The sequence below is a fragment of the Salmo salar genome, chromosome ssa11 (assembly GCF_905237065.1).
Source record: "Salmo salar chromosome ssa11, Ssal_v3.1, whole genome shotgun sequence".
Lineage (NCBI taxonomy): Eukaryota > Metazoa > Chordata > Actinopteri > Salmoniformes > Salmonidae > Salmo > Salmo salar.
Genome location: NC_059452.1, coordinates 7,614,632 through 7,642,220, shown reverse-complemented (window position 1 = coordinate 7,642,220; position 27,589 = coordinate 7,614,632). Strand labels below are relative to the sequence as shown.

The 27,589-nt window shown below is 42.5% G+C and overlaps 1 protein-coding gene across 8 annotated transcripts in view; it reads right to left on the bottom strand.

Moving 5' to 3' along the window:
• Window positions 1–63: 63 nt before the first annotated feature.
• Window positions 64–27,589, bottom strand: part of cngb1a (cyclic nucleotide gated channel subunit beta 1a) — a 71,557-nt gene continuing 44,031 nt past the window's right edge. For 3 of the 8 annotated variants that reach the window (XM_045688950.1, XM_045688952.1, XM_045688954.1), the window contains 26 exons: window positions 23,995–24,119; window positions 23,647–23,768; window positions 23,267–23,410; window positions 23,087–23,128; window positions 18,928–19,131; window positions 15,890–15,904; window positions 14,686–14,905; window positions 14,544–14,577; window positions 11,914–12,082; window positions 11,737–11,754; window positions 11,547–11,648; window positions 11,098–11,246; window positions 10,730–10,936; window positions 9,701–9,909; window positions 9,400–9,450; window positions 9,197–9,283; window positions 8,997–9,061; window positions 8,663–8,785; window positions 8,327–8,468; window positions 7,994–8,153; window positions 7,706–7,803; window positions 7,406–7,489; window positions 7,170–7,288; window positions 6,796–6,942; window positions 2,800–2,983; window positions 64–2,604 (listed from right to left, as the gene is read on the bottom strand). In XM_045688950.1, coding sequence (XP_045544906.1) covers window positions 2,389–2,604; window positions 2,800–2,983; window positions 6,796–6,942; window positions 7,170–7,288; window positions 7,406–7,489; window positions 7,706–7,803; window positions 7,994–8,153; window positions 8,327–8,468; window positions 8,663–8,785; window positions 8,997–9,061; window positions 9,197–9,283; window positions 9,400–9,450; window positions 9,701–9,909; window positions 10,730–10,936; window positions 11,098–11,246; window positions 11,547–11,648; window positions 11,737–11,754; window positions 11,914–12,082; window positions 14,544–14,577; window positions 14,686–14,905; window positions 15,890–15,904; window positions 18,928–19,131; window positions 23,087–23,128; window positions 23,267–23,410; window positions 23,647–23,768; window positions 23,995–24,119 — 3,236 coding nt within the window. In that variant the 3' untranslated portion in view covers window positions 64–2,388. The other 5 variants (XM_045688951.1, XM_045688953.1, XM_045688955.1 and 2 more) reach the window with 4 other exon arrangements.

Sequence of the window (27,589 nt, the reverse complement as noted above, 5' to 3'; positions counted from 1 at the left end):
TACCTACAGTTCTGACCTATAGCGACTGGCAGATATAGGATGCAGGTGGGCTCTCTCTTTCTCTCTCACACTTTACACAATCTTCAGTAAGCGCAATATTTTTATTGTTTACAAGCAGCTTACATATGCATTCACCATACCTATTACAATACTAGGCAAATTGTCATCTGTAAAACATTCTTCATTATCAAAAATCTATCTGAATCCAACAAGGGAGTTTACATAGCCAGCTTTATTCAGCTGTTGGTTCCAAAGATATTATTTAAACACTAAACAACAACAACAACAACAAATATATATAAATGCTTGACTTTGGATTCACAAGCTTTCATTTCCAAAATGGTTCAAAATGATACTTTCTCAGTTGAAAATGACACAGAAAAGCACGTCCAGTCGACTGATATATAGCCACGTTAAAAACGGTCTCGTAAAAAACATGAAATATGGGCATAATCCCTGAGCGTTACGCTTAAGGGCTGGATTCAATCCGTATCACGGAAGTATCTAGGAAGATCCACGTTAAAAATGTAAAGGTCATTTTCGATTGAGCCGACATATGCAGCGTTTACCGTGAATCTAGTATCCGCGAATGCGGGATCATTTAACGCAGATCTTCCTCGATATCCTACTTCTGCGATAGGGATTGAATCTAGCCCTAATTCTTCTAATAGCACCTAGGCATCTTTTTATGGCTGAAGTATGCTACGGTGTGTAAAAAGAACCCACTATGACTTAAGGTCACTGATAGATATGGGAAGGGGTTGGAAAGTTAACTGTAACATCAGTTAAAATGTGACTCCGACCACAAGCAAGTACACACTTCATCACACCCTGAGATGTAAGCACAGCATTGGACAGAGGATAGTTCTGAGGCTTGCTCAGCGTTGTTTTGTTCCCGCCTTTTTATTCTGCCTTTTCCCGTTTGGTTGAGACGGACACAATGAACACTTCCTCTGACTTTCTGCACCTCTTCCTGCTCATACACGCTCATTTCCACATTTTACACACACACACACACACACACACACACACACACACACACACACACACACACACACACACACACACACACACACACACTCTCTCTCTGACCTCGAAACACAGTAACTCAGTAAAATCATTGAAACCCATTTGTGCTCCTGCTGTGTCAGACAGGACACATGGCATGACCCTGAATCAGCTAATCAGATTTCGACTAGTGTGATGCGTCACGGCACCAAAGAAAACCAACAGAGGACCACTCACTCTTAGTTCAAATACGAAGAAAAAGATAAGAGACACACAGATGATTCCCCAAAGATTAAATGCTAAACATACTAGTAGAGTCAAAGACTAGTGTTCACTCCTGTGAAACAGACTACAAAAGAAAATGGCCTCTCTTTTAAAAAGGAATGGCTAAAGAAATATGGAAACCAGCAACATCTAGGTTTTGGTTAAGGCCATATTGCCTCTGTCACAGGTCCTAGGGGAGTGTGGCAGTACTTAGAAGCAGGAAGCAGTAGCAGACCTGGAGCTAAGCCCCCTGGGTAATGGAGTTTTATAACCATAAAGGCTCTATAGGATTATGAAGCATCAATAAGGATTAAAGGGGCAATCTGCAGTCGCTACATACATTTTTGAACATATACATGAATAATATTTTCCCATTAATTCTTGCAGAATATAACTTATAAATGTCTCATGAGTTTAGTTCAACTGCCATACCGTTTCAGAACCCAAAATATAAGCTTGTTTTACTTCAATGTTTGTGAACAAAGCAAACTGTAAACAACGACTATATAGCCTCAAAATATGCATAACACTACCTTTTGATATCATAGATGGTCAATCCTTCCATCCATAGCTCTATGAATTTGACAGTGGTTACATTTCTTCAGCACCATCCCTCAGCTTTTTACCGTAAAAGGGACAGGAAGTACACGTTATTGTTTCAACTGCTAATTGCCGCTTTAAGGTACTAAAACGCATTTAACACACACAACAGTGAGACCACGAGAGAGTGAGGGACAGAAGGGGCACACAAAATATCCCAGAATATGAAAGGATAACTCTGTAAAGTGAACTTTCCCGAGGGGGACATATGCCGTGTTCACGTCATGTCGGAAACTCAAAAATTTCCGACTTGCTTACTCGTTATAGAAAGATGATACCCGAGTTTCCCACTTGGGAAGTATCAGAATCTGCCAATAGGAAGCTCTACGCATATAACTTACGTTCATTTTGACTCGGAGATCCAGAGTTTCTGACATGAAGTGAACGCGGTAATAGAGAAATAATGTTATTTATTTTTTTGGTCTGAAATCTCAGTCAATATATACACAGAAGAGTAGTGGGTGATCACAACATTTCTTCCCCTCTCTTTCTGTCAATTTCCTTCTCGGTCTCCTTCTACTTCTTCTCCATCTCCTCCTCTTCATCTCCAGGCTTCTGCTCAACAGACAGGAGCTCCTCGCCTTCGTGATGGCGTGTCATGCGGATGAGCATCATGCTGTCGGTCGTCTCGGAAACTGCATCTTCGTCATCCTCGACCCGGGCATCTGTAGGGGCGATGGGGGAGCGATGGTGCACCATCGGGGAGGGAGGAGATATGGGGAGGCCAGAGGACTGGGGTGAGAGGGGGGTTTGGGGGTGAGAGAGAGAACAAAGACTGATTTCAGACCATTTTCATCCACCCACAAAAAGAGAGAGAGAGTAGGAAGGAGGGTGTGAGAAGGGAGAGTTGCGGACAGACACAGAGGTAGGTGTGTTGTGTGTATGACACTAGGTGTGTGCATGTAAATGCATGTGTGTACTGTTTACCTCAGTCTCGGCAGGTTTGTAGCCCTCTTTCAGCTTGGCGAAGGTGCCCTTAATGCCTGCCTGCTCTGTAACCACCAGGGCTGCTTTGAACAGCTTGGGGGTCTCTGGCCTGTCTGGGATCACCTCGGCAGTCTCCTTCGCCTCTGCCTTTTCCTCTGGCTTCTGATCCTTCGTCAGCATTTTCCTGGAAAGGGAGGAAGGCAGGGAAAAGTTATGGTCAGGTCAGTCAGACTGAGGTAAAGCTTTTAGATATGGTCTCACAGTGCATACACACTGTGTACACTGATGCATTTTGTGGGCTTGAAATATTTAGGCATTCACACGTGGTATACACATGCAAACTAATACACTGTATACAGTTGAAGTCGGAAGTTTACATACACCTTAGCCAAATACATTTAAATTCAGTTTTTCACAATTCCTGACATTTATTCAGAGTAAAAATTCACTTTCTTAGGTCAGATAGGATCACCACTTTATTTTAAGAATGTGAGATGTCAGAATAATAGTACAGAGAATGATTTATTTAAGCTTTTATTTCTTTCATCACATTCCTAGTGGGTCAGAAGTTTACATGCACTCAATTGGTATTTGGTAGCGTTGCCTTTAAATTGTTTAACTTAGGTCAAACGGTTCAGGTAGCCTTCCACAAGCTTCCCACAATAAGTTGGGTGAATTTTGGCCCATTCCTCCTGACAGAGCTGGTGTAACTGAGTCAGGTTTGTAGGACTCCTTGCTCGCACATGCATTTTCAGTTCTGCCCACAAATTTTCAATGGGATTGAGGTCAGGGCTTTGTGATGGCCACTCCAATACCTTGACTTTGTTGTCCTTAAGCCATTTTGCCACAACTTTGGAAGTATGCTTGGGGTCATTGTCCATTTGGAAGACCATTTGCGACCAATCTTTAACTTCCTGACTGATGTCTTGTCTGATGTTGCTTCAATATATCCACATAGTTTTCATTCCTCGTGATGTCATCTATTTTGTGAAGTGCACCAGTCCCTCCTGCAGCAAATCACCTCTACAACATGATGCTGCCACCCCCGTGCTTCACGGTTGGCATGGTGTTCTTCGGTTTGCAAGCCTCCCCTTTTTCCTCCAAACATAACGATGGTCATTATGGCCAAACAGTTCTATTTTTGTTTCATCAGACCAAAGGAAATTTCTCCAAAAAGTATGATCTTTGTCCCCATGTGTAGTTGCAAACCGTAGTCTGTTTTTTTTATGGCGGTTTGGGAGCAGTGGCTTCTTCCTTGCTGAGCGGCCTTTCAGGTTATGTTGGTATAGGACTTATTTTACTGTGGATATAGATACTTTTGTACCTGTTTCCACCAGCATCTTCACAAGGTCCTTTGCTGTTGTTCTGGGATTGATTTGCACTTTTTGCACCAAAGTACGTTCATCTCTAGGAGACAGAGTTGTCTCCTTCCTGAGCGGTATGATGGCTGTGTGGTCCCATGGTGTTTATACTTGCGTACTATTTGTACAGATGCACGTGGTACCTTCAGGCATTTGTAAATTGGTCCCAGGGATGAACCAGACTTGTAGAGGTCTACAATTTTTTTTCTGAGGCCTTGGCTGATTTCTTTTGATATTCCTATGGTGTCATTATTCTGACATTTCACATTCTTAAAATAAAGTGGTGATCCTAACTGACCTAAGACAGGGAATTTTTACTAGGATTAAATGTCAGAAATTGTGAAAAACTGAGTTTAAATGTATTTGGCTAAGGTGTATGCAAACTTCCGACTGCAACTGTATATATACAGTACCAGTGAAAAGTTTGGACACACCTACTCATTCCAGGGTTTTTCTTTCTTTTTACTATTTTCTACATTGTATAATAATAGTGAAGACATCAAAACTAAAAATAACACATATGGGAACATGCAGTAAACAAAAAAGTGTTAAACAAATACAAATATTTTGTATAAATGAGATTCTTTGAAGTAGCCACCCTTTGCCTTGATGGTAGCTTTGTACACTCTTGGCATTTTCTCAACCAGTTTCATGAGGTAGTCACCTGGAATGCATTTAATTTGTGGAATTTCTTTCCTTAATGTGTTTGAGCCACAGTTGTGTTGTGACAAGGTAGGGGTGGTATACAGAAAATAGCCCTATTTGGTAAAAGACATTAGTCCATATTATAGCAAGAACAGCTCAAATAAGCAAAGATAAACAACAATCCATCATTACTTTAAGACATGAAGGTCAGTCAATTCGGGAAAATTTCAAGAACTTCAAGAAGTTTCTTCAAGTGCAGTCGCAAAAACTATCAAGCGCTATGATGAAACTGTCTCTCATGAGGACCGCCACAGGAAAGTAAGACCCAGAGTTAACTCTGCTGCAGAGGATAAGTTCATTAAGAGTTAACATCCTCAGCAATTGCAGCCCAAATAAATTCTTCACAGAGTTCAAGTAACAGACACATCTCAAAATCAACTGTTCAGAGGCTGTGAATCAGGCCTTCATGGTCGAATTGCTGCAAAGAAACCACTACTAAAAGACACCAAGAAGAAGCCTTGGCGAGACTGTCTTGGGCCAAGAAACATGAGCAATGGACATTAGACCAGTGGAAATCTGTCCTTTGGTCTGATGAGTCCAAATTTGAGATTTTTAGTTCCAACCGCCGTGTCTTTGTGAGATGCAAAGTAGTTGAACGGACGATCTCCACATGTGTGGTTCCCGCCGAGGAGGTGTGATGGTGTAGGGGTGGTTTGGTGGTGACACTGTCTGTGATTTATTTAGAATTCAAGGCACACTTAACCACCATGGCTACCACAGCATTCTGCAGCGATACGCCATCCCATCTGGTTTGCACTAAGTGGACTATAATTTGTTTTTCAACAGGACAATGACCCAAAACACACCTCCAGGCTGTGTAAGGGCTATTTGACCAAGGAGAGTGATGGAGTGCTGCATCAGATGACCTGGCATCCACAATCCCTTGAACTCAACCCAATTGAGATGGTTTGGGACGAGTCAGACTACAGAGTGAAGGAAAAGCAGCCAACAAGTGCTCAGCATATGTGGGAACTCCTTAAAGACTGTTGGAAAAGCATTCCTCATGAAGCTGGTTAAGAGAATACCAAGATTGTGCAAAGCTGTCATCAAGGAAAAGGGTGGCTACTTTGAAGAATCTAAAATCTATTTTGATTTGTTTAACACTTTTTTGGTTACTACATGGTTCCATATGTGGTATTTCATCATTTTGATGTCTTCACTATTATTCTACAATGTAGAAAATAGTAAAAATAAAGGAAAACCCTTGAATGAGTAGGTGTGTCCAAACTTTTGACTGGTACTATATATATATATATATATATATATATATATGGTAAAAGACATATATACACACACACACACACACACACACACACACACACACACACACACACACACACACACACACACACACACACACACACACACACTGCACCACCCTGTCCTCACTTATGAGATAAATTGATTCCACGGATGAGTTAGAGCAGGTCATGAGACTGTTTATCCAGACATTATTCCCTCCTAACTTCTGCCAGCCTCTCACTTAAACCAATAATACTTAATCAGGAGCTCAAACTCCTCTTAAGCATTATCTAAGAGAGAGAGAATTACAGTAGAGAGGGAAAGAGATACAGAATGGACGAACAAACAGAGGGAGATAGTGACAGATGGATGAAGAGATGAAGCGGAGAGATAGAGGCTATGGTAAAGAGAGAGAAATAGAGAGCACCTTTTGCCTCGCCATCATGTGAGCGATCACAAGGTCGGTGGGTATGATCAAAAGCCCTACGTACAATATGTAGTGGGATGTGTGTTGGCTGTGGTGTAGGTTAACCATCCCCTCCACCCTTCCCCAAGACTCATATCCCACGTCCCAGCCCATCCATTTGACCTTCCCCCTCAGGCCTTTTGGCTGTGTCCTGGGTAAGAAGAGAGGGATAGGCGAACTGGAAAGGGTAGGAAAGTTGGATTCGAGAGGTCACCCCCTCACTTGGCCTTCTTGCGGAGGAGTTTCTGGGACTCGGGGTAGTGCACCAGGATGTCTGAGAGGTCCCGCTTATCCAGGATGAAGAGGTTAGCGAATCCGTGAGCCATCACATTGGCCGTGCGTCTGTTCCCACCGCCCCCTGCCAGCAAGCTGTCCAATCGGAGGACATATATGGGTTATACGACAAACAAACAGCAAACACATGCTTAGAGACATGCTAGAGGCAAGCTAGAGACGTAGCATGCACATTTTTGCATGCATGAGTGCTGAAACAGGTTCATTGGGATTGTGTACAATGTATAGCCCTTAGATATTCCAATACATGATACTGTATATGAGGAAAACATTTGGACCAGGGATTAAGGGGGAGCTCTCACCTGATTTCTCCAAACACAGAGCCGGCCCTGATTGTCACAAACACAGTCTTCAAATCAGGTCCTCCCACCACCTGAACCTCCCCCTGCTTGATGATATACATCTCCCTGCCGATCTCACCCTGCCCACACGGGACACACAGCACATTATAGCAGATCATAGCAAACACACACAGGGACAATTAGAGGTATGGTTTACAGAGGGAGAATGGACCGCGGGCATTACTCCATTGGCCTACCTTTTTACAGACAAAGTCCCCAGGCAGGTAGACCACAGACTTGAGCCTCATCAACATGTCAAAGATCATCTGTCTGTCACAGCCCTGGAATAGAGAGAGAGAGAGAAAGAAAGAAAGAGAGAGGAGGGCAGATATAGAGGCAAGGAATGGAGAGACATGAAAGAGGGAGTTTAGTACAATTGGAGAAAAAAAAGAGAACACAAGAGAAAGAGAGAGAGAGAGAGAGAGTATAGTATGTATTATTGAAGATTTGACAAAGACGAGGGCTGCAATGTTTCTGCGTTGGACTCTTTCCCTTACCTGGAACAGGGCCACTTTACTCACAATGGAGTAGTTAACATCCACAGCCATGTCCATCCTCATCTTATCTGGCAGCTGGATCAACAGCTCCTGCTCATCTGTAGAGAGAGAGAGACAGAGAGACCAAGAGACAGCAAGAGGGATAAAGGTAAGGAGGGAGACAGATGGACAGAGAGAAGGAAAGAGATAGGGGGATGGTGAGAGAGCAAATAGGCCAGTAACAGAAACAGCATCTTTGTAACGTTTCGTCACGCAGCACTCTCACAACATTTAGCCAACGTTCCTCACCCAGCATGCCCTGTATTTGCCAGGTGTAGTCGTACCAGGTCTTGACTCGGTTCTGGACCTCTGTGGGGATGTGGTAGGAGGTCATGTACTTGATGGTGTTGTCCATACAGGCCCGGTAGTAGTTCTGTCCCGCTGTGGCAGCCCCCACCACATCTCTCATCTGGAACAGCAGCAGAACAACAAGCCTTTATGTTCAGTAGGCATGAAACGGAACAAAACGCTCAGAAACAAGAACTTACTATCTGAGCCATCAATCTGAGCCATTATTTTCTGTTGGAAAACGTTTTGCTATGGCATGCCCTAACGAACATGAATTGTTTTTGCTGCACCTACCTGACCAATCATGATGGAGAAAGCAAAGACGCCAACAAAATAGTTGACTAGCTGGAATGTGATCTCAAACACGGTGGTTGGGTCCGGGAGACCACCGATGGTGATCAGGGTCTTTACAGCAAAGTAGTAACACCGGATATAACTGGGCAGACAGACAGAGGTACTGTATACACACAGATGTCCGACAAATACACACGCGCACACACGTCTGGGATAAATAAACACTTCTAAAGGTGACCGCAGAAGAGGACTTGGAAAAAGCTGGATGTTTCGTGGTAATGTGGTTTGTATGAGGTTTTCCACTGTTTTGTGACTGTTTAGTGGTATTCTCCTCACCTGTTCCCTTTGCCGTTGTAGACCCACTTAGTGGACCCGAGCCCCTCATAGTCAGAACCCCAATAGAACAGACAGGCGTTGATGTGGAGAGAATACAACAGGTAGGAAGTGGTCAGGATCACTCTGAGGGAGAGAAAGGAGGGGAATGAGAATAAGTTACTAGAGCTCAGTAAGGGCTACAGCATCCTCTGCTGGCTAACTATGTGTATTGTGTTTTGAGTATGTTTGCGTAGAGTTTTCTCTGTTGAGTGTTTTGTGTTGAGCGAATGTCCAGTGTAAGGTATGTATGTGTGGATGATGGTCAGAGTGTGTTCTGTGTGTCCCTCTCTGGGACCTGTAGATGTAGGCTTTCTTCATTACTGCTTCCAAACGGTCGTTGAACTCAAAGAAAGCCATGTACTGAAACAGAGAAAGAGAGGCATCAATCACTAATCACTAAGATCTAAGCACTCCAATGAATGTGCGTGTGTGTGTGTGTGTGCGTGTGTGTGTGTGTGTGTGTGTGTGTGTGTGTGCGTGTGTGTGTGTGTGTACCTTCAGTAGGCGGGGGAATCTGAGGAGGGAGTTAACTCCGGTAAAGTAGTAAAATATCTCCATGGGGAACATACTGATACAATCCATCTGAAAGACAAATCATTCCTTTACAAACCAACACTCCTCACGTCCATCTGAGAAATATAGAGTTACTTATCTACTAGCCTAGTCAACAAGTAGAAACAGTGTAGCTTCAGCCTCACCTTGAATCGTTCTGTTGTCATGTAGTTGTCTCTCATGTCCTTTTTGTCACACTGCAAGAAAAGAGAAGAAATTAAAACATCATTTTGTTCCTTGTATCTATAAATATGTACATGTATGTGTGTTTTAGAAGTGTTTCTGAATCTGTGCGTATGATTGTCTGTGTTGGCATACATTTTCTAGTACTACTTGCCATAGAGGGCCTGTTTGTGTGAGGGCCTGTTTGTGTATATGTGCCTCTCTGTATAAGCGTTGTGCATATGTGATTGCCTACAGTATATATGAGTATCCAGATCCCCTTACCACAATATCTCCTCCGCGTACAAACTGCAGGCGGGGCTGAAAGACCAGGATGTCGGTGATGTAAATAAGGTCACAGGTGTAGTCCATAAAAAGCCACCAGTAGATGTTGTCTGCAGTCTGGTAGGGGAAGGCCCAGCGCACTGGGATCAGCCACACATTCCAGTTCCACGCCATCATCACAAAGAACAGCCACACCACGTAGACAAGGTCTATAGGGAGACAAGAGGCACAAACATAGCAGAGCAGAGTCAACTACAGCGTGAATATAAAACCTCAGTGGGGGCTAAAGGGTATATTATGATTTCATTACATTAGTATCAGGGCTCAAGGTCAGGTTGATAAAGATAGTTTATATTTTATTGTCAAGATTCAGAAGTGAGATGCGCCTGTAAGAGGCGAACTCATCAGCCAGTTGGTCATTTTTATATGTATTTTATTTAACTAGGCAAGTCATGTCGGTAAAGTATTATCATGTGTTGTATAGGAATGTATAATGGTACAGGGGTATATGGTAGTAAAATTGGTGAGGGATATTGCCCACTATTCTAACGTTTTGGTCCTGGATACTGATTAGCTGAAAGTCGTGGTAAATTAGATTGTATACCCTGGGTATGACACGAAATGACTTGTTTACTGCTCTGGGGTTTGTAGCATATGGCTAATATACCACAGCTAAGGGCTGTATGCAGGCAATCCGTGTTGCATCGTGCCTAAGAACAGCCCTTAAAAGTAGTATATTGGCAATATACCACACTCCCCCAGGGCCATATCGCTTAAATATACCACGGGTGTGACCCAAAATTACTTGTTTACTGTATAATTATGTTGATAACCAGTTTATAATAGCAGTAAGGCACCTCAGGGGTTTGTGGTTTATGGCCAGTATACCACGGCTAAGGGGTGTACTAAGGCACTCTGCGTTGCATCGTGCTAAGAACAGCCCTTAGCCGTGGAATATTGGCCATATACAGTACCACACCACCTCGGGCCTTAGTGCGGAAATATAATATGTTTTGGTATATAACTCACCAGTATAAGGGTCGATGCTGGAAGGGAAACGAAAGTCCACTATGGTTTGAAGCCAACTAGGAAGTGGGGGCATTTTGGGAAGTTTGAGGATTTTGATTGGGTATCCATAGAAGTCCCAGTACTCCTCCACCTCTTCCTCCTCCACCGGGGCTGAGATGTCCTTGGCCTCTTCTGGGGGAGGAGGGGGAGGGGGCGCCTTGGCTGGGGCTGGGAGTGAGAGGTCAAAAGTTATAGGTTATGTGAAAATGGATGTGGGTCAGGGTTGCATTTGTACATTTTAGAAAATAATTTGGCAATTGTATATGTTGCTTGTTGTAAGGTCAAGGGTCAGGGTCACAGGTTAAAGGTCATGTTTAGTGGTAACCTACAGGTTTGAGGGCTGTCTTCCTCAGAGTCGTCAGGGTCCATCAGTTTTTCCTTCTTGCGGACCGTCCTCGCCTTAAACAGCTTGACCAGTGTAGTCACTCTCTCTTGGACAATCACACTGCCATAGCTGGCCGCTGATGTTGGACGATCCCTGCAGGATATGACATCATCAGTGAGCGAGTGAGTGTGTGCAAGTGTACATGCGTGCGAGTGTGCCCGCATGTTTGTGTTACAGGAGGTTGGTGGCTTCTTAATTGGGGAGGACGGGCTCATCGTAATGGCTGGAGCGGAATAGGTTGAGTGGTATCAAATACATCAAACACATGGTTTCCAAATGGTTGATGCCATTCCATTTACTCCGTTCCAGCCATTGTTAATAGCTGTCCTCCGCTCAGCAGCCTCCACTGGTTTTGCATGCGTCTTGTGCATTTGCCTGTGTGGCATCACTCACTCATCTTCCACAGTCAGGAGGCCAGTCTGCATCTCCAAGTCATCAACACCAAAAACATCATCCTCTTCAGCACTTCTCTCTTCTACCGGGAGGAGCGAGCCACTAAGGAGAAGGCGATACAAGGTTAGGCAATAGGAGACAAAGAGACAAGGGTAGGATAAACTGCACAAACAAAGCTGCCATAACTTACTCTGCAGCCACAGCTTTGCTGAATGTGTGAGAAAAAAAGAGAGTGATATTAGGGCAATATGGCTAGTAAATTAAATGTTTGTCTGTCATCCTAGGCAAATCACTATAGAGCAAGTCTGTACAGCTACTATAATCATCGGATAGACTTTCGAATTAGCAGAGTGTATAGTCAGTTTACCTGCGCTTGGTCCCGGGGGCGAGAGACACGGTCAGAGAGATGGACAGGGGGTCCTGGGAGGTGATGATCTGGGGGATGTTGCAACCCCCTCCCATCCCTACGTCTCTGTCCACATCCTCCACTTTAACCACTGGCAGCACATTACCTCCTTTGTCCTTACCAACGCTCCCTGAAGAACACAAGGAACTATTCTCTATAACTCTAGAAAACTCACTCAAGAGCGTTCTGTCGGTACCTACCAACAATCCAGAACTATCAGATAAAGATTCTAGAAAAGACACTTGAAAGCGTTCTAGAACTTTTGTATGATGACGAAAACACTAGAACCCATGGGGTTTGCTTAGTACTGATATCTTCAGTACAACAGTAAAGAGGCTATTGTGAATTAACAGGTGACATCCTCGTGAGGCTGGTTGGGAGAGTGCCAAGGGTGCCCGGGGCTGTCATCGAGGCAGGGGGTGGCTACTTTGAAGAGTCTCAAATGTGGAGTGTGTTTTGATTTGTTTGGCACTTTTTTGGTTGCTACATGATCCCATATTTGTTATTTCATAGTTTTGATGTCTTCACTATTATTCTACAATGTAGAAAAAAGTACAAATAAAGAGGCTATTGTCATTGATGTGAAAGAACAGAACGACACAACACAGCACGACATGGCACAACACGACACAGCATTGCACAACACAGAACAGCACGGCACAGGACATTTCACTCTAGAGGGTTCAGTTCACCTGAGCAGTGGGTGGATGGCTGCTGCTCTTCGCGATGAAGCAGGGGGGACGGAAGAGAGCATGATGGCAGAGATGTGGAGGGCGGTGGTCAAGGGGTCAGGGGTGAGGATGGGGTTAGGATGGGGTCGGGAGGTCTCAGGATAGGTGAAACTTGACTTAGCGCTGAGGAGAAGGTTGATCTAATTTGACACTAATTTTATGAATCTAACTCCAGGTCTGCAGGGAGGGGCAGGCGTTGGGACAGGGGAAGGGAGTGTTACTCCTTGGAGACATCTTCCTGGGGTTGGGTTTGGGACACTGCGTTTGGGTTAAGTCTGTTGAGGTGATTGAGGATAATTTGACAGTACTGTCGCGCCTGCTTTGGTAGCTCGGACATCTCATGTTTTAGCAGGATTAGGTCTTCTGGCAGGGCGAGCATGGACAGTTTAGGAGGGTTCAGGTTGTTGTCGCGTAGCAACTTGGTGAGATTGTCGAAGCACTGGAAGGCGTGGGGGATATGCACGAGCAGGCTCCTGATTGGAAAGCAATTGGAGGGCACTGGGCGGCAACATGGTCAGACAGCCAATCAGATCAATACAATCAAGCAAAACAGGAAGTCATGATAAGATGGAAAATGTTAGAGTAGTAGTAGTTTTAATGTCTGGTAATTGTGATGTCATATACAATATATTTACAAAGTATGTGGACACCCCTTCAAATTAGTTGATTCGACTATTTCAGCCACACCCGTTGCTGACAGGTGAATACAATCAAGCACACAGCCATGCACTCTCCATAGACAAACATTGGCAGTAGAATGGCCTTACTGAAGGGCTCATTGACCTTCAACGTGGCACCATCATACAGTAGGATGCCACCTTTCCAACAAGTCAGTTTGTTAGATTTCTGACCTACTAGAGCTGCCCTGGTCAACTGTCAACTATTGTGAAGTGGAAACGTCTCGGAGCAACAACGGCTCATCTGGGAAGTGGTAGGCAACACAAGCTCACAGAACGGGACATTTGAGTGCTGAAGAGTAAAAATCGTCTGTCCTCTGTTGCAACACTCACTACCGAGTTCCAAACTGCCTTTGCAGAAGCAACGTCAGCACAAGAACTGTTCATCGGGAGCTTCATCAAATGGGTTTCCATGGCCGAGTAGCCGTACACACAAGCCTAAGATCACCATGTGCAATGCCAAGTGTGGGCTGGAGTGGTGTAAAGCTTGCCGCCATTGGACTCTGTAGCATTGGAAATGAGTTCTCTGGAGTGATGAATCACACTTCACCATCTGGCATGCCAGGAGAATGCTACCTGCCCCAATGCATAGTGCCAACTGTAAAGTTTGGTGAGGGAGGAATAATGGTTTTGGGCGCTTTTTCATGGTTCGGGCTAAGCCCCTTAGTTCCTGTGAAGGGAAATCTTAGCGCAACAGCACACAATGACATTCTAGACAATTCTGTGCTTCCAACTTTGTGGCAACAGTTTGGGGAAGGGTCTATCCTGTTTCAGCATGACAATGCCCCATGCACAAAGCGAGGTCCATACAGAAATTACTTCAGTGTGGAAGAACTTGACTGACCTGCACAGAGCCCTGACCTCAACCTCATCGAACACATTTGGGGTGAATTAGAACGCCGACTGCGAGCCAGGCCTAATCGCCCAACATCAGTGCTCGACCTCACTAATGCTCTTGTGGCTGAATGGAAGCAAGACCCTGCAGCAATTTTCAAACATCTAGTGGAAAGCCTTCCCAAAAGAGCGGAGGCTGTTATAGCAACAAAGGGGAGACCAACTCCATATTAATCCCCATAGTTTTGGAATGAGATGTTTGACGAGCAGGTGTCCATATACTTTACTATATACACTACTGTTCAGCATTGATGAATATCCTCTTATTACATGAAGCAGGAAGACTCACCTTCACACCCTGCTTCGTCGGCACCTTCCTCTTCCTGTAATGAGAGCAGTGAACATAAAAAAACATTCTCCATAGTAATAGCATTAGTAACACCTAAGTAACTACAGTGTAATAACCTGTTGGCTGTTAAAATGTTCCCTACCTGAGTTGCGGCAGTAGGTGGAGCCTTCTGGTCGGCTGGTTCTGGCTGTTCGGTTACTGCCGCGGCCTCTGTCACTGGGGGAGACTGTTTATTTTGTGGCTCTGGTTCTGGTTCAGGGGAGGCCTCTCTGGGGGGAGACACTGGGGGGCTTGGTTCGACTGACTCCGCCTCTGCCTCAACCTCGGGCAACCCCTCGGCTGGACACACATCCATCAGGCACCTGGAGAGGGAGTATGGTCCAATCAGTGCAGCTTTACTGTGTGATCGCCAAATAGGAGTAGCGTTATACACTGAGAGAACCTATCAATTCAATCTTAGTGCCGGAAGTGAAGCAGAGAAAATAATTAGGACAAACACACATCCACCTAGCTCTGGTCCAGGGCGTTAGAGCTGCTTACTAGAAAGCTCAGCGTTACCATAGGCATATGCACTCTGGGCATACAAAGTAAGATGTCAAGATGCAATGTCTCACAATTGCAGATAATGAATTCTCCACTGCTAAGAAAATAATTTATATCCGTAACTGAAACAGATACAGCCATATCTCAACAACAATGTAGACAAATTGTTCCCTATTACACAACTTACTCAGAACCCATTGGAAAGTCTCTCTGAATATTGTTCTCTAAAGCCTATGTGGTCTCCTTCTTCCGTGACTGTTTGCCTCTTAATTGTGGCAAACACAATGTAAAATACAGTGCGTGGTCTCACCCTCACAACAAATAATCCTGGAGTTTTGTCTGATTTCTGATAACCGGATTGGTTGGTTTTGAGGAAAAACTTCTGAGCTTGATGTGAACTATGACTGCCCTGACAATCACAAACTCAGGATAAATCATCAGGACAACCATCGACAACAAGATCAGACAGGTGTGAATGGGAGGATTTCGGACAATGTTGCCGTAGCAGCATTGAATTATCAAGATAATATTTGTCATTCGGGAGTGTGAGGATGGATACTGGGGAGAGGGATAGACTTAGATTTTGTCTTTGAATTGGCTTCTGTCTGTTTGACATTGGGTTAGATCTCAACTATGTTTTTATGAATGAAGCAATTGTTATGTGTAGAATGAAAAAAAAAGAAGACAAAGTTAAACATATCCCAGACTAGTCATACTTAGCCTCGCCGCCGGCCCTCCAATGAGAATACAGTATCTGGATACTAAGTCATTCTTAATGGTCTAAATTTGGTTTTAGAACCTACCTTTTCAGGTCCACTCTGATTCAATGGGGAATTGGCGGCACAAGGCAATACAAGAGACATGTCAAACTGAATAAGATCTTGTCTCACCATTACTATCAGCTCTCAAGCTCGGCACAAAGCACTGTTGTTAGGCCTATGGACTGTTGCTTTAGCATTCTATAGTCTCCAAAGACTGAACAGCAGATAGCACTAAAGCTGCTTAGTAAATTCATTACTCAACCCCCAAGTGATAGCTGTAACAGTGTAAACAATGTTGTACAATGCCTTCAGAAAGTATTCACACCCCTTAACTCCCCCCCCAAAAAAAATTCTGTTACAGCCTGAATTTAAAATAAATTGAAACGAGATTTGGTGATACTGGCCTAAATACGATACCATATAATGTCAATGTGGAAATGTTTTTGAAATGTTTACAAATGAATAAAAAATGAAAAGCTGAAATGTCTTGCAACAATAAGTATTCAACCCCTTTGTTATGGCAAGCCTAAATAAGTTCAGGAGTAAAGCATTTCTACTAAGCTAACACATGGAAAAGATTTTTAATCTTAGGACCCCTTTTTATATATATATTTTTACAAATTATTTGATAATATATTGAATTTGGTCATTACTACATTAGCCCATAGAAACGCATTGAATAACACATTCATAAATGGCAAAAAATACTTTCATTTTTTAAATCATAAGGGATACGGTTTTGAAGTGTCTGTCCTATATCTAGGAGATATAAGAAAGCTCAGGAAATATTCAAGTTTTTTTTAATACATATTTAACAGCTTATTTTGGTTGGCACAAAACTATCTCCATACTTCCATTAATTTGTATAGGTTACCTTCAGACGAGTCCAAAGACACTTGTGGGGGTCGTAGAGCAAAACAGAGCATCGTGAGAGTTGAGAGTTTCCCCTTTCCACAGTGGGGTCATATTAGTTTGTAGCCCAAATGGTTTGGGCTCGGCACATCAGCGTTACCGACTTCAGATGCGTTCCTTAATATTTTCAAGCATGGTGGTGGCTGCATCATGTTATGGGTATGCTTGTCATCGACAAGGACTAGGGAGTTTATATATATATATATATATATATATATATATATATATATATATATATATATATATAAAAACAGAATAGAGCTAAACACAGGCACAATCCTAGAGAAAAACCATGTTCAGTCTGCTTTCCAACAGACATTGGGAGACAAATTCACCTTTCAGCAGGACCCATAAACTAAAACACAAGGCCAAATATACACTGGAGTTGCTTACCAAGTTGACATTGAAAGTTCCTGAGTGGCCTAGTTACGGTTTTGACTTAAATCGACTTGAAAAGTTTGCAGATGACACTGTAGCGGTAAACCTGATCACCGACAACGATGAGATAGCCTATAGGAGGTCAGAGAACTGGCAGTGTGGTGCAAGGACAACAACCTCTCCCTCAACAAAGGAGATGATTGTGGACTACAGGAAAAAGAGGACCGAGCACACCCCCATTCTCATCGACGGGGCTGTAGTGGAGCAGGTTGAGAGCTTCAAGTACCTTGGCGTACACATCACCAACAAACTAACATGGTCCAAGCACACCAAGACAGTCGTGAAGAGGGCACGACAAAACCTATTCCCTCTCAGGAGACTGAAAAGATTTGCATGGGTCCTCAGATTCTCAAAAGGTTCTACAGCTGCAACATCGAGAGCATCCTGACGGGTTGCATCACTGCCTGGTATGGCAACTGCTTGGCCTCCGACTGCAAGGCACTACAGAGGGTAGTGCGTACCTCCCAGTACATCACTGGGGCCAAGCTTCCTGCCATCCGGGACCTCTATACTAGGCGGTGTCAGAGGAAGGCCCTAAAAATTGTCAAAGACTCCAACCACCATAGTCATAGACTGTTCTCTCTGCTACTGCACGCAAACGGTACCAGAGCGCCAAGTCAAGGTCCAAGAGGCTTCTAAACAGCATCTACCCCCAAGCCATAAGACTCCTGAACATCTAATCAAATGGCTACCTTGACTATTTGCATTGCCCCCCCCCCTTCACGCTGCTGCTACTCTCTGTTGTTATTATCTATGCATAGTCACTTTAGTAACTCTACCTACATGTACATATTACCTAAATTACCTCAACTAATCGGTGACCCTGCACATTGACTCTGTACTGGTACCCCCGTATGTAGCCTCCCTATTGTTATTTTACTGCTGCTCTTTAATTATTTGTTACTTTTATTTATTTTCTTTTTTTTCTTCTCTTAAAACTAAATTATTGGTTAAGGGTTAAGGGCTTATAAGTAAGCATTTCACTGTAATGTCTACACCTGTTGTATTCGGCGCATGTGACAAATACAATTTCATTTGATTTGAAAATCTATGGCAAGACTTGAAAATGTCTGTCTTGCAATGATCAGCAACCAACTTGACAGAGCTTGAAGAATTAAAAAAATAATAATGTTCAAATATTGTACAATCCAGGTGTGCAAAGCTCTTGGAGACTTACTCAGAAAGACTCACAGCTGCCAAAGGTGATTCTAACATGTATTGACTCAGGGGTTTGAATACTTAAGTAAATTAGATATTTATGTACCTCATTTTCAAAAAAAATTGCAAATATGTCTAAAAACATGTTTTCACTTTGTTATTACTATGGGTCATTTCCAATTCAGGCTGTAACACAACAAAATGTGGAAAAAGTCAAGGGGTATGAATATTTTCTGAAGGCACTGTATGATATCATAACATAGCCTTTCATTACTAAGTCTTCGCCTCCTCAGCTTCATATCTCAGTGTTTATTCTACTATGTATGAGATAATTCCTGAGGAATTATGACTGGGGATGGACATTACTTCTGAACACTCAAAATAGTAATCTTAAACTCCACAGAATAAAGAAATCACTCTTTGGCCTTTGGGTTCAGTAAAAGCCACAAAGCTGAGCGTATGTGGGGGGACAGCAAACCGTTTAGCCGCATGGGAATGCCATGAGGCGTGAGTAGCCTTGGTGTTGAAAACAAAGCAGAAATAAGCCTCTACCTGCTAATGATTTGGCTTACTCAGTGATCTTATTCTCCACTTTAGGCTCCACAGCTTTAGCTTTGTTGTCGTCAGATATCTCATTGTCTTCAGCAACTACAATATCCATTAGAGTATTGTCTTCAACGCTCAGAATACTCTCAATGGCAGTAACCTCTATGACTTTATTTTTCTCTGGACTTTTATTCTCCACGCTCTCGTCGCTCTCGTGAAGCAGTTTCAACCTGGACGATTTGACCATGAGAAGGTTAGGAATTAGACATTCAAACTCGACCAACTCTATCAGCACTCAAGCTGGGGAGAAAGCGCTGCATGGAATGTTGGCTTTGAATCCATGCAGTTCAGAGTTAATATGCCCGATTATATGTAACCAATGAATAATCTGTTAATAATATGTGTTACCATAAATCTTAACATTGTTCAGCTTTGCAAGTTTGTGCCCAAACACTGTCCATATATACTGAACAAAAATATAAACGCAACATGTAAAGTGTTGGTCCCATGTTTCATGATCTGAAATAAAAGATCGCAGAAATGTTCCAAATGCACAAAAAGCTGTTTTCTCTCAAATTTTGTGCACAAATTTGTTTACATCCCTGTTAGTGAGCATTTCTCCTTTGCCAAGATAATCCCTCCACCTGACAGGTGTGGCATATCAAGAAACTGATTAAACAGCATGATCATTACCAAGGTGCATCTTGTGCTGGGGACAATAAAAGGCCTAAAATGTATAGTTTTGTCATGCAGCTGTCTCAAGTTTTGAGAGAGCGTGCAATTGGATTGAATGTTAATTTCTCTACCATAAGCCACCTCCAACGTCATTTTAGAGAATTTGGCAGTACATCCAACCGGCCTCACAACCGCAGGCCACGTGTAACCATGCCAGCCCAGGACCTCCACATCCGGCTTCTTCACCTGCAGGATCGTCTGAGGAGGGGGAGGAGGGTGCTGAGAAGTATTTCTGTCTGTAATAAAGCCCATTTGTGTGGAAGAACTCATTCTAATTGGCTGGACCTGGCTCCCCAGTAGGTGGGCCTGGCTCCCAAGTGGGTGGGCCTATGCCTTTTCAGCCCCACCCATGGCTTCACCCCTGCCCAGTCAAGTGAAATTGTCAAGTTGAAATTGTTCATGTCGCGTTTATATTTTTGTTCAGTATAGACGACGCTGGTTGAGTTTTTGTTTTCATGGTCCTTCGAGACAGAAAATGTAATTGAATTTTTCTACAGGTCTTGTACCTGTTGTCCCAATCATGCTCCATTGAGCAAGTTTCAAAGTTTACACCAACCCCTTTGTCCCCATAGTTTAAGAAAAATCAAGTTACACCTTATCCCGAACTTCAACTTGTTAGGTAAAAGGCACAAAGCATTGAAGCTGTACATCTGTGACATTGGGTGCCATGAGGAATGCGTAGCCTAGTTTATATGGCATCAAAGCACAACTTCTCAGCACATTCCAAAGCGGGAATAAGCCTCTATCTGGTAATGATTCAGCTTACTCAGTGATCTTATTGTCCTCTGTAAGCTCCAAAGCGTCAATGTAGTCCTCAACGACAATATTGTCCTCGGCAACTTTTATGTCTTGGTTGACCGTTTTCTCCTCTGGTATTTTATCGTCTTCAGTGATTATAATAATGACTGAAACTTCTGCTATCTTATTCTTCCCAGGACTTCTGTTCTCCTGAGATATCTTCTTCTCTACAGTTACTATATTCTCCTCTGCAACTTTTCTGGCTTCATCGATTGTTTTCTTATTGGATATTTCCCGCATAGTATTCTGTTCATTCATTTTAATTTTCACAATGACTGTCAACTCTTCTGTTATTTTATTGTCTTTATATATCTTATTATCCTGTGTGGTCGTAATGTCTTCATCGATCTTAATTTCCTCAATGACGGTAATGTCGTCTGTAACCGCTGGAATCTTATTTTCCTCAGAACTTTTATTTTCCTCTGCTACTTTAGCCTCCGCAGATATCGTCTCTCCAACGGCCATCTCTCCAACCGCTATATTCCTATCAGAAGATGTCTTGTCCTTATTTACATGCTTTTCCTCAGGTATCTTGATATCCGGTGTTAGGATGCTCTCTTCAATCTTAATTTTCTCAACGGCAGTAACCTTTGTTATCTTATTCTTGTCAGGTCTTTCATATTCCACTGTAACTTTTTTCTCCTCTGACATCTTATTGTCCTGTTTAGTTGTATTTTCTCCAGCATTCTGAATGATTTCCTCAATGACCTCCATAACCTCATCTGTAACCTCTGTTATTTTGTTATTGTCAGGACTTTTATTTTCCGCTGTTACTTTAGACTCAGATATCTCCTCTCCTCTGACTATATCCTCCACTGTGGTCATATTCTGATCATATTCTTCTGTGACTGTAACCTCTTTTACTTTAGTCTCTTTAGAGACTGTACTATTCTCCTCAGCAGCAACTTTTTTGTCTTCGTTTATATTTTTGTCCTCAAATATCTTATTGTCTTGCATAAGGGTATTCTCTTCAACAATCTTAATTTTCTCAACGACGGTAACCTCTGTTAGTTTGTCCTTGTCAGGATTTTCATTTTTCTCTGCTACTTTAGTCTCCGCAGATATCGTCTCTCCAACGGCCATCTCTCCAACCGCTATATTCCTATCAGAAGATGTCTTGTCCTTATTTACATGCTTTTCCTCAGGTATCTTGATATCCGGTGTTAGGATGCTCTCTTCAATCTTAATTTTCTCAACGGCAGTAACCTTTGTTATCTTATTCTTGTCAGGTCTTTCATATTCCACTGTAACTTTTTTCTCCTCTGACATCTTATTGTCCTGTTTAGTTGTATTTTCTCCAGCATTCTGAATGATTTCCTCAATGACCTCCATAACCTCATCTGTAACCTCTGTTATTTTGTTATTGTCAGGACTTTTATTTTCCTCTGTTACTTTAGTCTCAGATATCTCCTCTCCTCTGACTATATCCTCCACTGCTGTTGTATTCTGTTCAACATTCCTGATTACCTCATTGACTGTTACCATAGGTGTATTCTCTTCAGTGACTACATTCTCATCAGCAGCAACTTTTTGGTTTTCATGTACATTTTTCTCCTGAGATATCTTATTGTCTTGTGTGGTCATATTCTGTTCAATGATCTTCATTTTCTCAACGTCTGTAACCGCAGATACTTTAGCCTTGTCTGGATTTTCATTTTCCTCTGTTATGTTTTTCTCCTCAGATATCTTATCGTCAGTGATTGTGTTCTCTTCAGGAACAACTTTTGTGTCTTCGTGGAATTGACTCTCATTCGATATCTTACACGCCACTGTGGCCGTATTCTGTTCAAGGTTCTTCATTTCCTCAATGATTGTGACCTCTATTATTTTAGTCTCAGATATCGTACTATCCTGTGTAGTCATATTATCTTCAGTTTTTGGAATTATTTTCTCAAATACCGTAACCTCCTCTGTTACTATATTCTCCTCAGATGCAACCTTTTTGTCCTCATTGAAATTAATCTGAATAGATATCTTATTTTCCTCTGTTATCTTATTCTCTTCAGGACTCTTAATGTCCATGCTCTCGTCGCTCTCCTCCTGAAGCATCTGCAACCTGGACGGTGTGCAGAAGGGGACAAACAGAGCTTCAGACAGTCTCAGACAGTTAGACAGTCATAAACCGTAGTTTTAAACATGTACAGAGCTTGATTTAAACATCAATTTTCAATAGTGCTCCCCAAATAGTGGGCAAAACCAATATTGATCATTTTAATGCTAAATCCGCTGATTGAGGTGCCTTGATGAAACTCCGGTCACCCCTGTAATTTGAACGGCTGCATCCATATCATGAAGAGCAGACAAACAGCAGACGAACAGAGCCCCTCAGCCCTCCAGAATGTATGTAGGCTACTGTGCAGCAGTGTTAGAAATAGCAAGCTCTGTATCCTATCAAACATCTGGTTAATGAGTCAAACTATAGAGGGAAGAGGATGGGGTCAAAAGTTTGGATATGAGATGTTAACATGCCTGAGATAGAAGCTGCCCCTAACTACAGATTTAGGATCAGATTAGACAACCCCTGACTATAATCTTAACCATTAGGGTGGCGATTTAATGTTTGACTCCAGAGAAGTGGTTAAGGGCAACATTCATCTACTCTGCTGTGGATAGAAGCATGGAAGGATAACAGGAAGTAGGAGCGGGACTTACTCAGGGTCTTCCTCGTTCTCTTCCTCCTGGATATTGGGCAGTCTTTGCAAAACAGACAGTGAGCAGGATGATTATTAAGGGTCGTCTCCTTGGTGATGACGTGTGTGTATGTGTCTGTGTGTATATGTATGTGTTTCTGTGTGTGTGTGTGTGTGTGTGGGGGGGGGGGGAGGCACTTACTGCTCTCCATCAGCCTCTTGCTGTGAGTCTGTGGCCCTCTGGGCACTGGCGGCCTGCTCCTCCTCTAGTTGTCTAACTGCCATCTCAGCCGCCTGTCTGGCCACCTCCTCAGCCATCCTTGCTTCGTTTAACTGCTGCTGCAGCCTGGAGACCAGGTTAGAGGGCAGGGATCAATACATCGGACAATCACACAGAGCCAAAAGGAATTGATGAACACAACGGCCAATCCCAATTCATCACTCATACAGACAAAGGGAGACAGATCTCTGGGAAATATACGAGGTTGTAAAAAAGTGAGTGTGAGACAGAGAGAAAAACACATAGGGAATAGGAGGAAGAGGAACAGGAGGAAGAGGAAAACAGATGGAGTCTTTTATTACTTCTCCTCCACTTTCGCCACAGCAGCCTCCTCTGCCTCTTTCTTTATGCTCTCTATGAGGGGAGTCCATCTCTCTGTCTGTGTCTCTGCATCTTCTGCTTCTTGTTGCATTTCTAGAACCTGCTGCGACAGAGAAATACAGTACACACAGAGAGTATGGCTATTGCAGCTCCAGATAAAGAACATTATTAAGTTCAATGCCATTTCCATTAGGAAAATGGAACAGTTTTGTTTCGTCACATCATGTTGGTGACTTTCTGATCAGCTTTGAAGCTATTGCCACTTTTGTCCTTTCAAGCATGGTAATCTACTGACTACTAGCAAGGCTGTCTCTGATTCTGCCTCTGACCTGGGGTTTGAGTGAGGGTAAGGCCTGGAGCAGGGCCGCTCCCTGAGCCACTTTGTTCTCCTTCTCCTCCCAATCCGGGTCCACCTCCTCCAGAACCATGTCTTCATGGCCTTGCAGGATGAGGACTAAATTGGAAATAGGAAACAAGTTGCAATAAAAGGAGGTGGGTCAGTGGGTTAAGTGTTAGAGGATATGGAACAGTAGGGTGGGATCAACCAATCAAGAGAAAGGCCTCATATTCAGCAGCCAATTAATGCTTAAACTGTATTCTTAACCAAGTGGGAAGGTGGTATTTATCACATAATGCTGGGAAAAATCCACTTGAAGCCCCTCCAACTGATAATAACTAGTAGGAAGCTCGTCTATCACCCCTGAGCTTCTACTTCTCCCACAAGCTTCGACTTCTTCAAGCTTCGACTTCTTCGACTCCTCCCACAATTTTCCTACATAGGAAATTACCTCGACAACAGCATTTTTGGCAAACGATTTAATCCCATCAGTCACAATAGGGATTTTTTTTGTACTTAACAGGTTCTACAGAAGTTAAAGTTTTCCAAATAAGTCATATATTATGCATGACCAAGGTGTCTAATATGGTACAGAGAAGTTTCAAATGATTTCTCAAAATGGTCACAAAACCACAAGCATAAATCTCCAAGGTGTACTTTTAGCGATGAATTTGGCACCAGAAGTCTGTGTTCAACAGCTTTAAACATAATGTTTAAAGGGTGTAGTTTACATATGCACTCTAACTTTCAATAGATTGAATCCATGATGCTCGTGGTACATGAAAATATCTTTGTGGTCATATTTGTGACCAATGGGAAAATAGTGGCTTTGACGATTATCCATTAGCCTTTACATATGTTTAAATCAGCGATTTTGACTGTAAAACGTCATATTTTGCTATTTTTGGGGGAATTTCCATTTGGGAATTACCAGACTTTCAGCATGCTTATAGGGAAGGACATTCAACAAGAACAAATGACTGATGATTGGCTGAGAGAAATTGATTATACAAATATTGTGGGGCTGTTTTGTTAAGCTTCAGTGTGGCTTTTGACATTATCGATCATAGTCTGCTGCTGGTAAAACTGATGTATTATGGCTTTACACCCCCTGCTATATTGTGGATAAAGAGTTACCTGTCTAACAGAACACAGAGGGTGTTATTTAATGGAAGCCTCTCCAACATAATCCAGGTAGAATCAAGAATTCCCCAGGGCAGTCTAGGCCCCTTACATTTTTCAATCTTTACTAATGACATACCACTAGCTTTGAGTAAAGCCAGTGTGTCTATGTATGTGGATAACTCAACACTATACATGTCAGCTACTACAGCGACTGAAATGATTGCAACACTTAACAAAGAGCTGCAGTTAGTTTCAGAAGGGAAGATATAAATTCGTCCTAAATATTAAAAAAACTGAAGGCATTGTATTTGGGAAAAATAATTCACTAACCCCTAAACCTCGACTAATCTTGTAATTAATAATGTGGAAATTGAGCAAGTAGTGGTCATGGTCAAAACATATTGATACAACAGTAGCTAAGATGGGTCTGTCCATAATAAAGCGTTGTTCTGCCTTCTTAACAACACTATCAACAAGGTAGGTCCTACAGGCCCTAGTTTTATCGCACCTGTACTCAGTTGTGTGGTCAGGTGCCACAAAGAGGGTCTTAGGAATATTGCAATTGGCTCAGAACAGGGCAGCACGGCTGGCCCTTGGATGTACACAGAGAGCTAACATTAATAATATGCACATCAATATATCCTGGCTCAAAGTGGAGGAGAGATTGACTTCATCACTACTTGTATTTGTGTTGTGAGATGTATTGACATGTTGAATGCACCAAGCTGTCTGTTTGAGCTACTGGCACACAGCTCGGACACCCATGCATACCCCACAAGACATGCCACCAGAGGTCTCTTCACAGTCCCCAAGTCCAGAACAGACTATGGGAGGCACACAGTACTACATGGAGCCATGACTACAATGGAACTCTATTCCACATCAAGTAACTGATGCAAGCAGTAAAATAAGATTTAAAAAACAGATAAAAATACACCTTACGGAACAGCAGGGACTGTGAAGGGACACAAACATAGGCACAGACACATGCATACACCCACATACACATGGATTTTGTGTTGTAGATATGTGGTAGTAGAGTAGGAGCCTGAGGACACACACTTAATGTGATGTTAAATCAGCTATGAATGTAGTGTAATGCCTTGGCAGCAGCTAATGGGGATCCTTAATAAATACCTATAGACACATACACTGAAAAAGTGTAATAATTGAACAAATATTTAACGTCAATAGGTATGTTAAGTGTCTCTACCAAAATGGTAGATCTGGTTTATGTGCGTTTTGCTGAATAGTCACAAAGGTAGACCTGAGTATTGGGACATAGCCACAGGTGTAAACCTGGTTCATATGGGTATTTGGGCTGAGATATAGATATGCAGATGTAGATCTGGTTTATATTAGTATTGGGACTCAGTCAAAGGTGTAGACCTGGTTTGTACAGTAGTAGTACTTGACCTGAGTAGCAGGGATAGACCTGGTTTACATATGAGTATTCAGGCTACGACACATTTAGACCTGGCTTAGTTGACTAATTGGGTTCAAGCACAGGTCCAGACTTTGTAGGTATGTAAATTGGAGCTGAAGTACAGGTGTAGACCTGGTTTGTATGAATAGCGGGGCTGAAATACATAAACACACCTATTGTTATGACAATTGGCAGTGACATGTAACAGTAGGAAAAAATCTATATTGGGTTAGAAGTGCAGATGTATACCTGGTCTGTAAGGATATTGAGGCTAAAGTACAAGTGTAGACCTGGTTTGTATGAATGTTGAGGCTTGGGCACTGGTGTAGACCTGTCTTATATGAGTATACCCATGGATTTACCTGGTTTATATGAGTAATGGGGTGTAGGGATACACAAGGCTCATACAGGTAATGGGTCTTGATGTACATTTATTGCCCATTCAAATCCTTTCTGGCAACAAGTTTGTGGTAATAAAAAAGTGAATGGGGCTTTGGCACGTGTTTTACCACTGTACTATGAGTTTATCTATGAAATTATTAGCGTATACAGGTCAGAGGTCACAGTACTAAGATATGCAAATAACAATGTTGGGGTGTGAGGCTAATAGCTGGATATAGGTTACTGTTGTTGACTTGGGGAAGACAGGTCTAAGGAAACAGGGTAACAGAGCTGAGATAGGCAAGTAACATGGATGAGGTGTGTTGGAAAAGGAACTGGGGTTTATCATTAACAAATAGGGTCTTTAGGGCTAAGATATGGATGTATCTGTACTTGATTGTATCAATATTAGGGTACTGGGATGTGGGTGTTAGTGTTTTTCTTAAATCATCTATAATATTGCAGATATATTATGGCTTCTATCAATGTAATTGTCTGCATCATTTCCAATACCCCATATGTATTTTTTTGTAAATATGCAGTACCAGTCAAAAGTTTGGACACACCTACTCATTCAAGGGTTTTTCTTTATTTTTACTATTTTCTACATTGTAGAATAATAGTGAAGACATCAAAACTATGAAATAACACATAT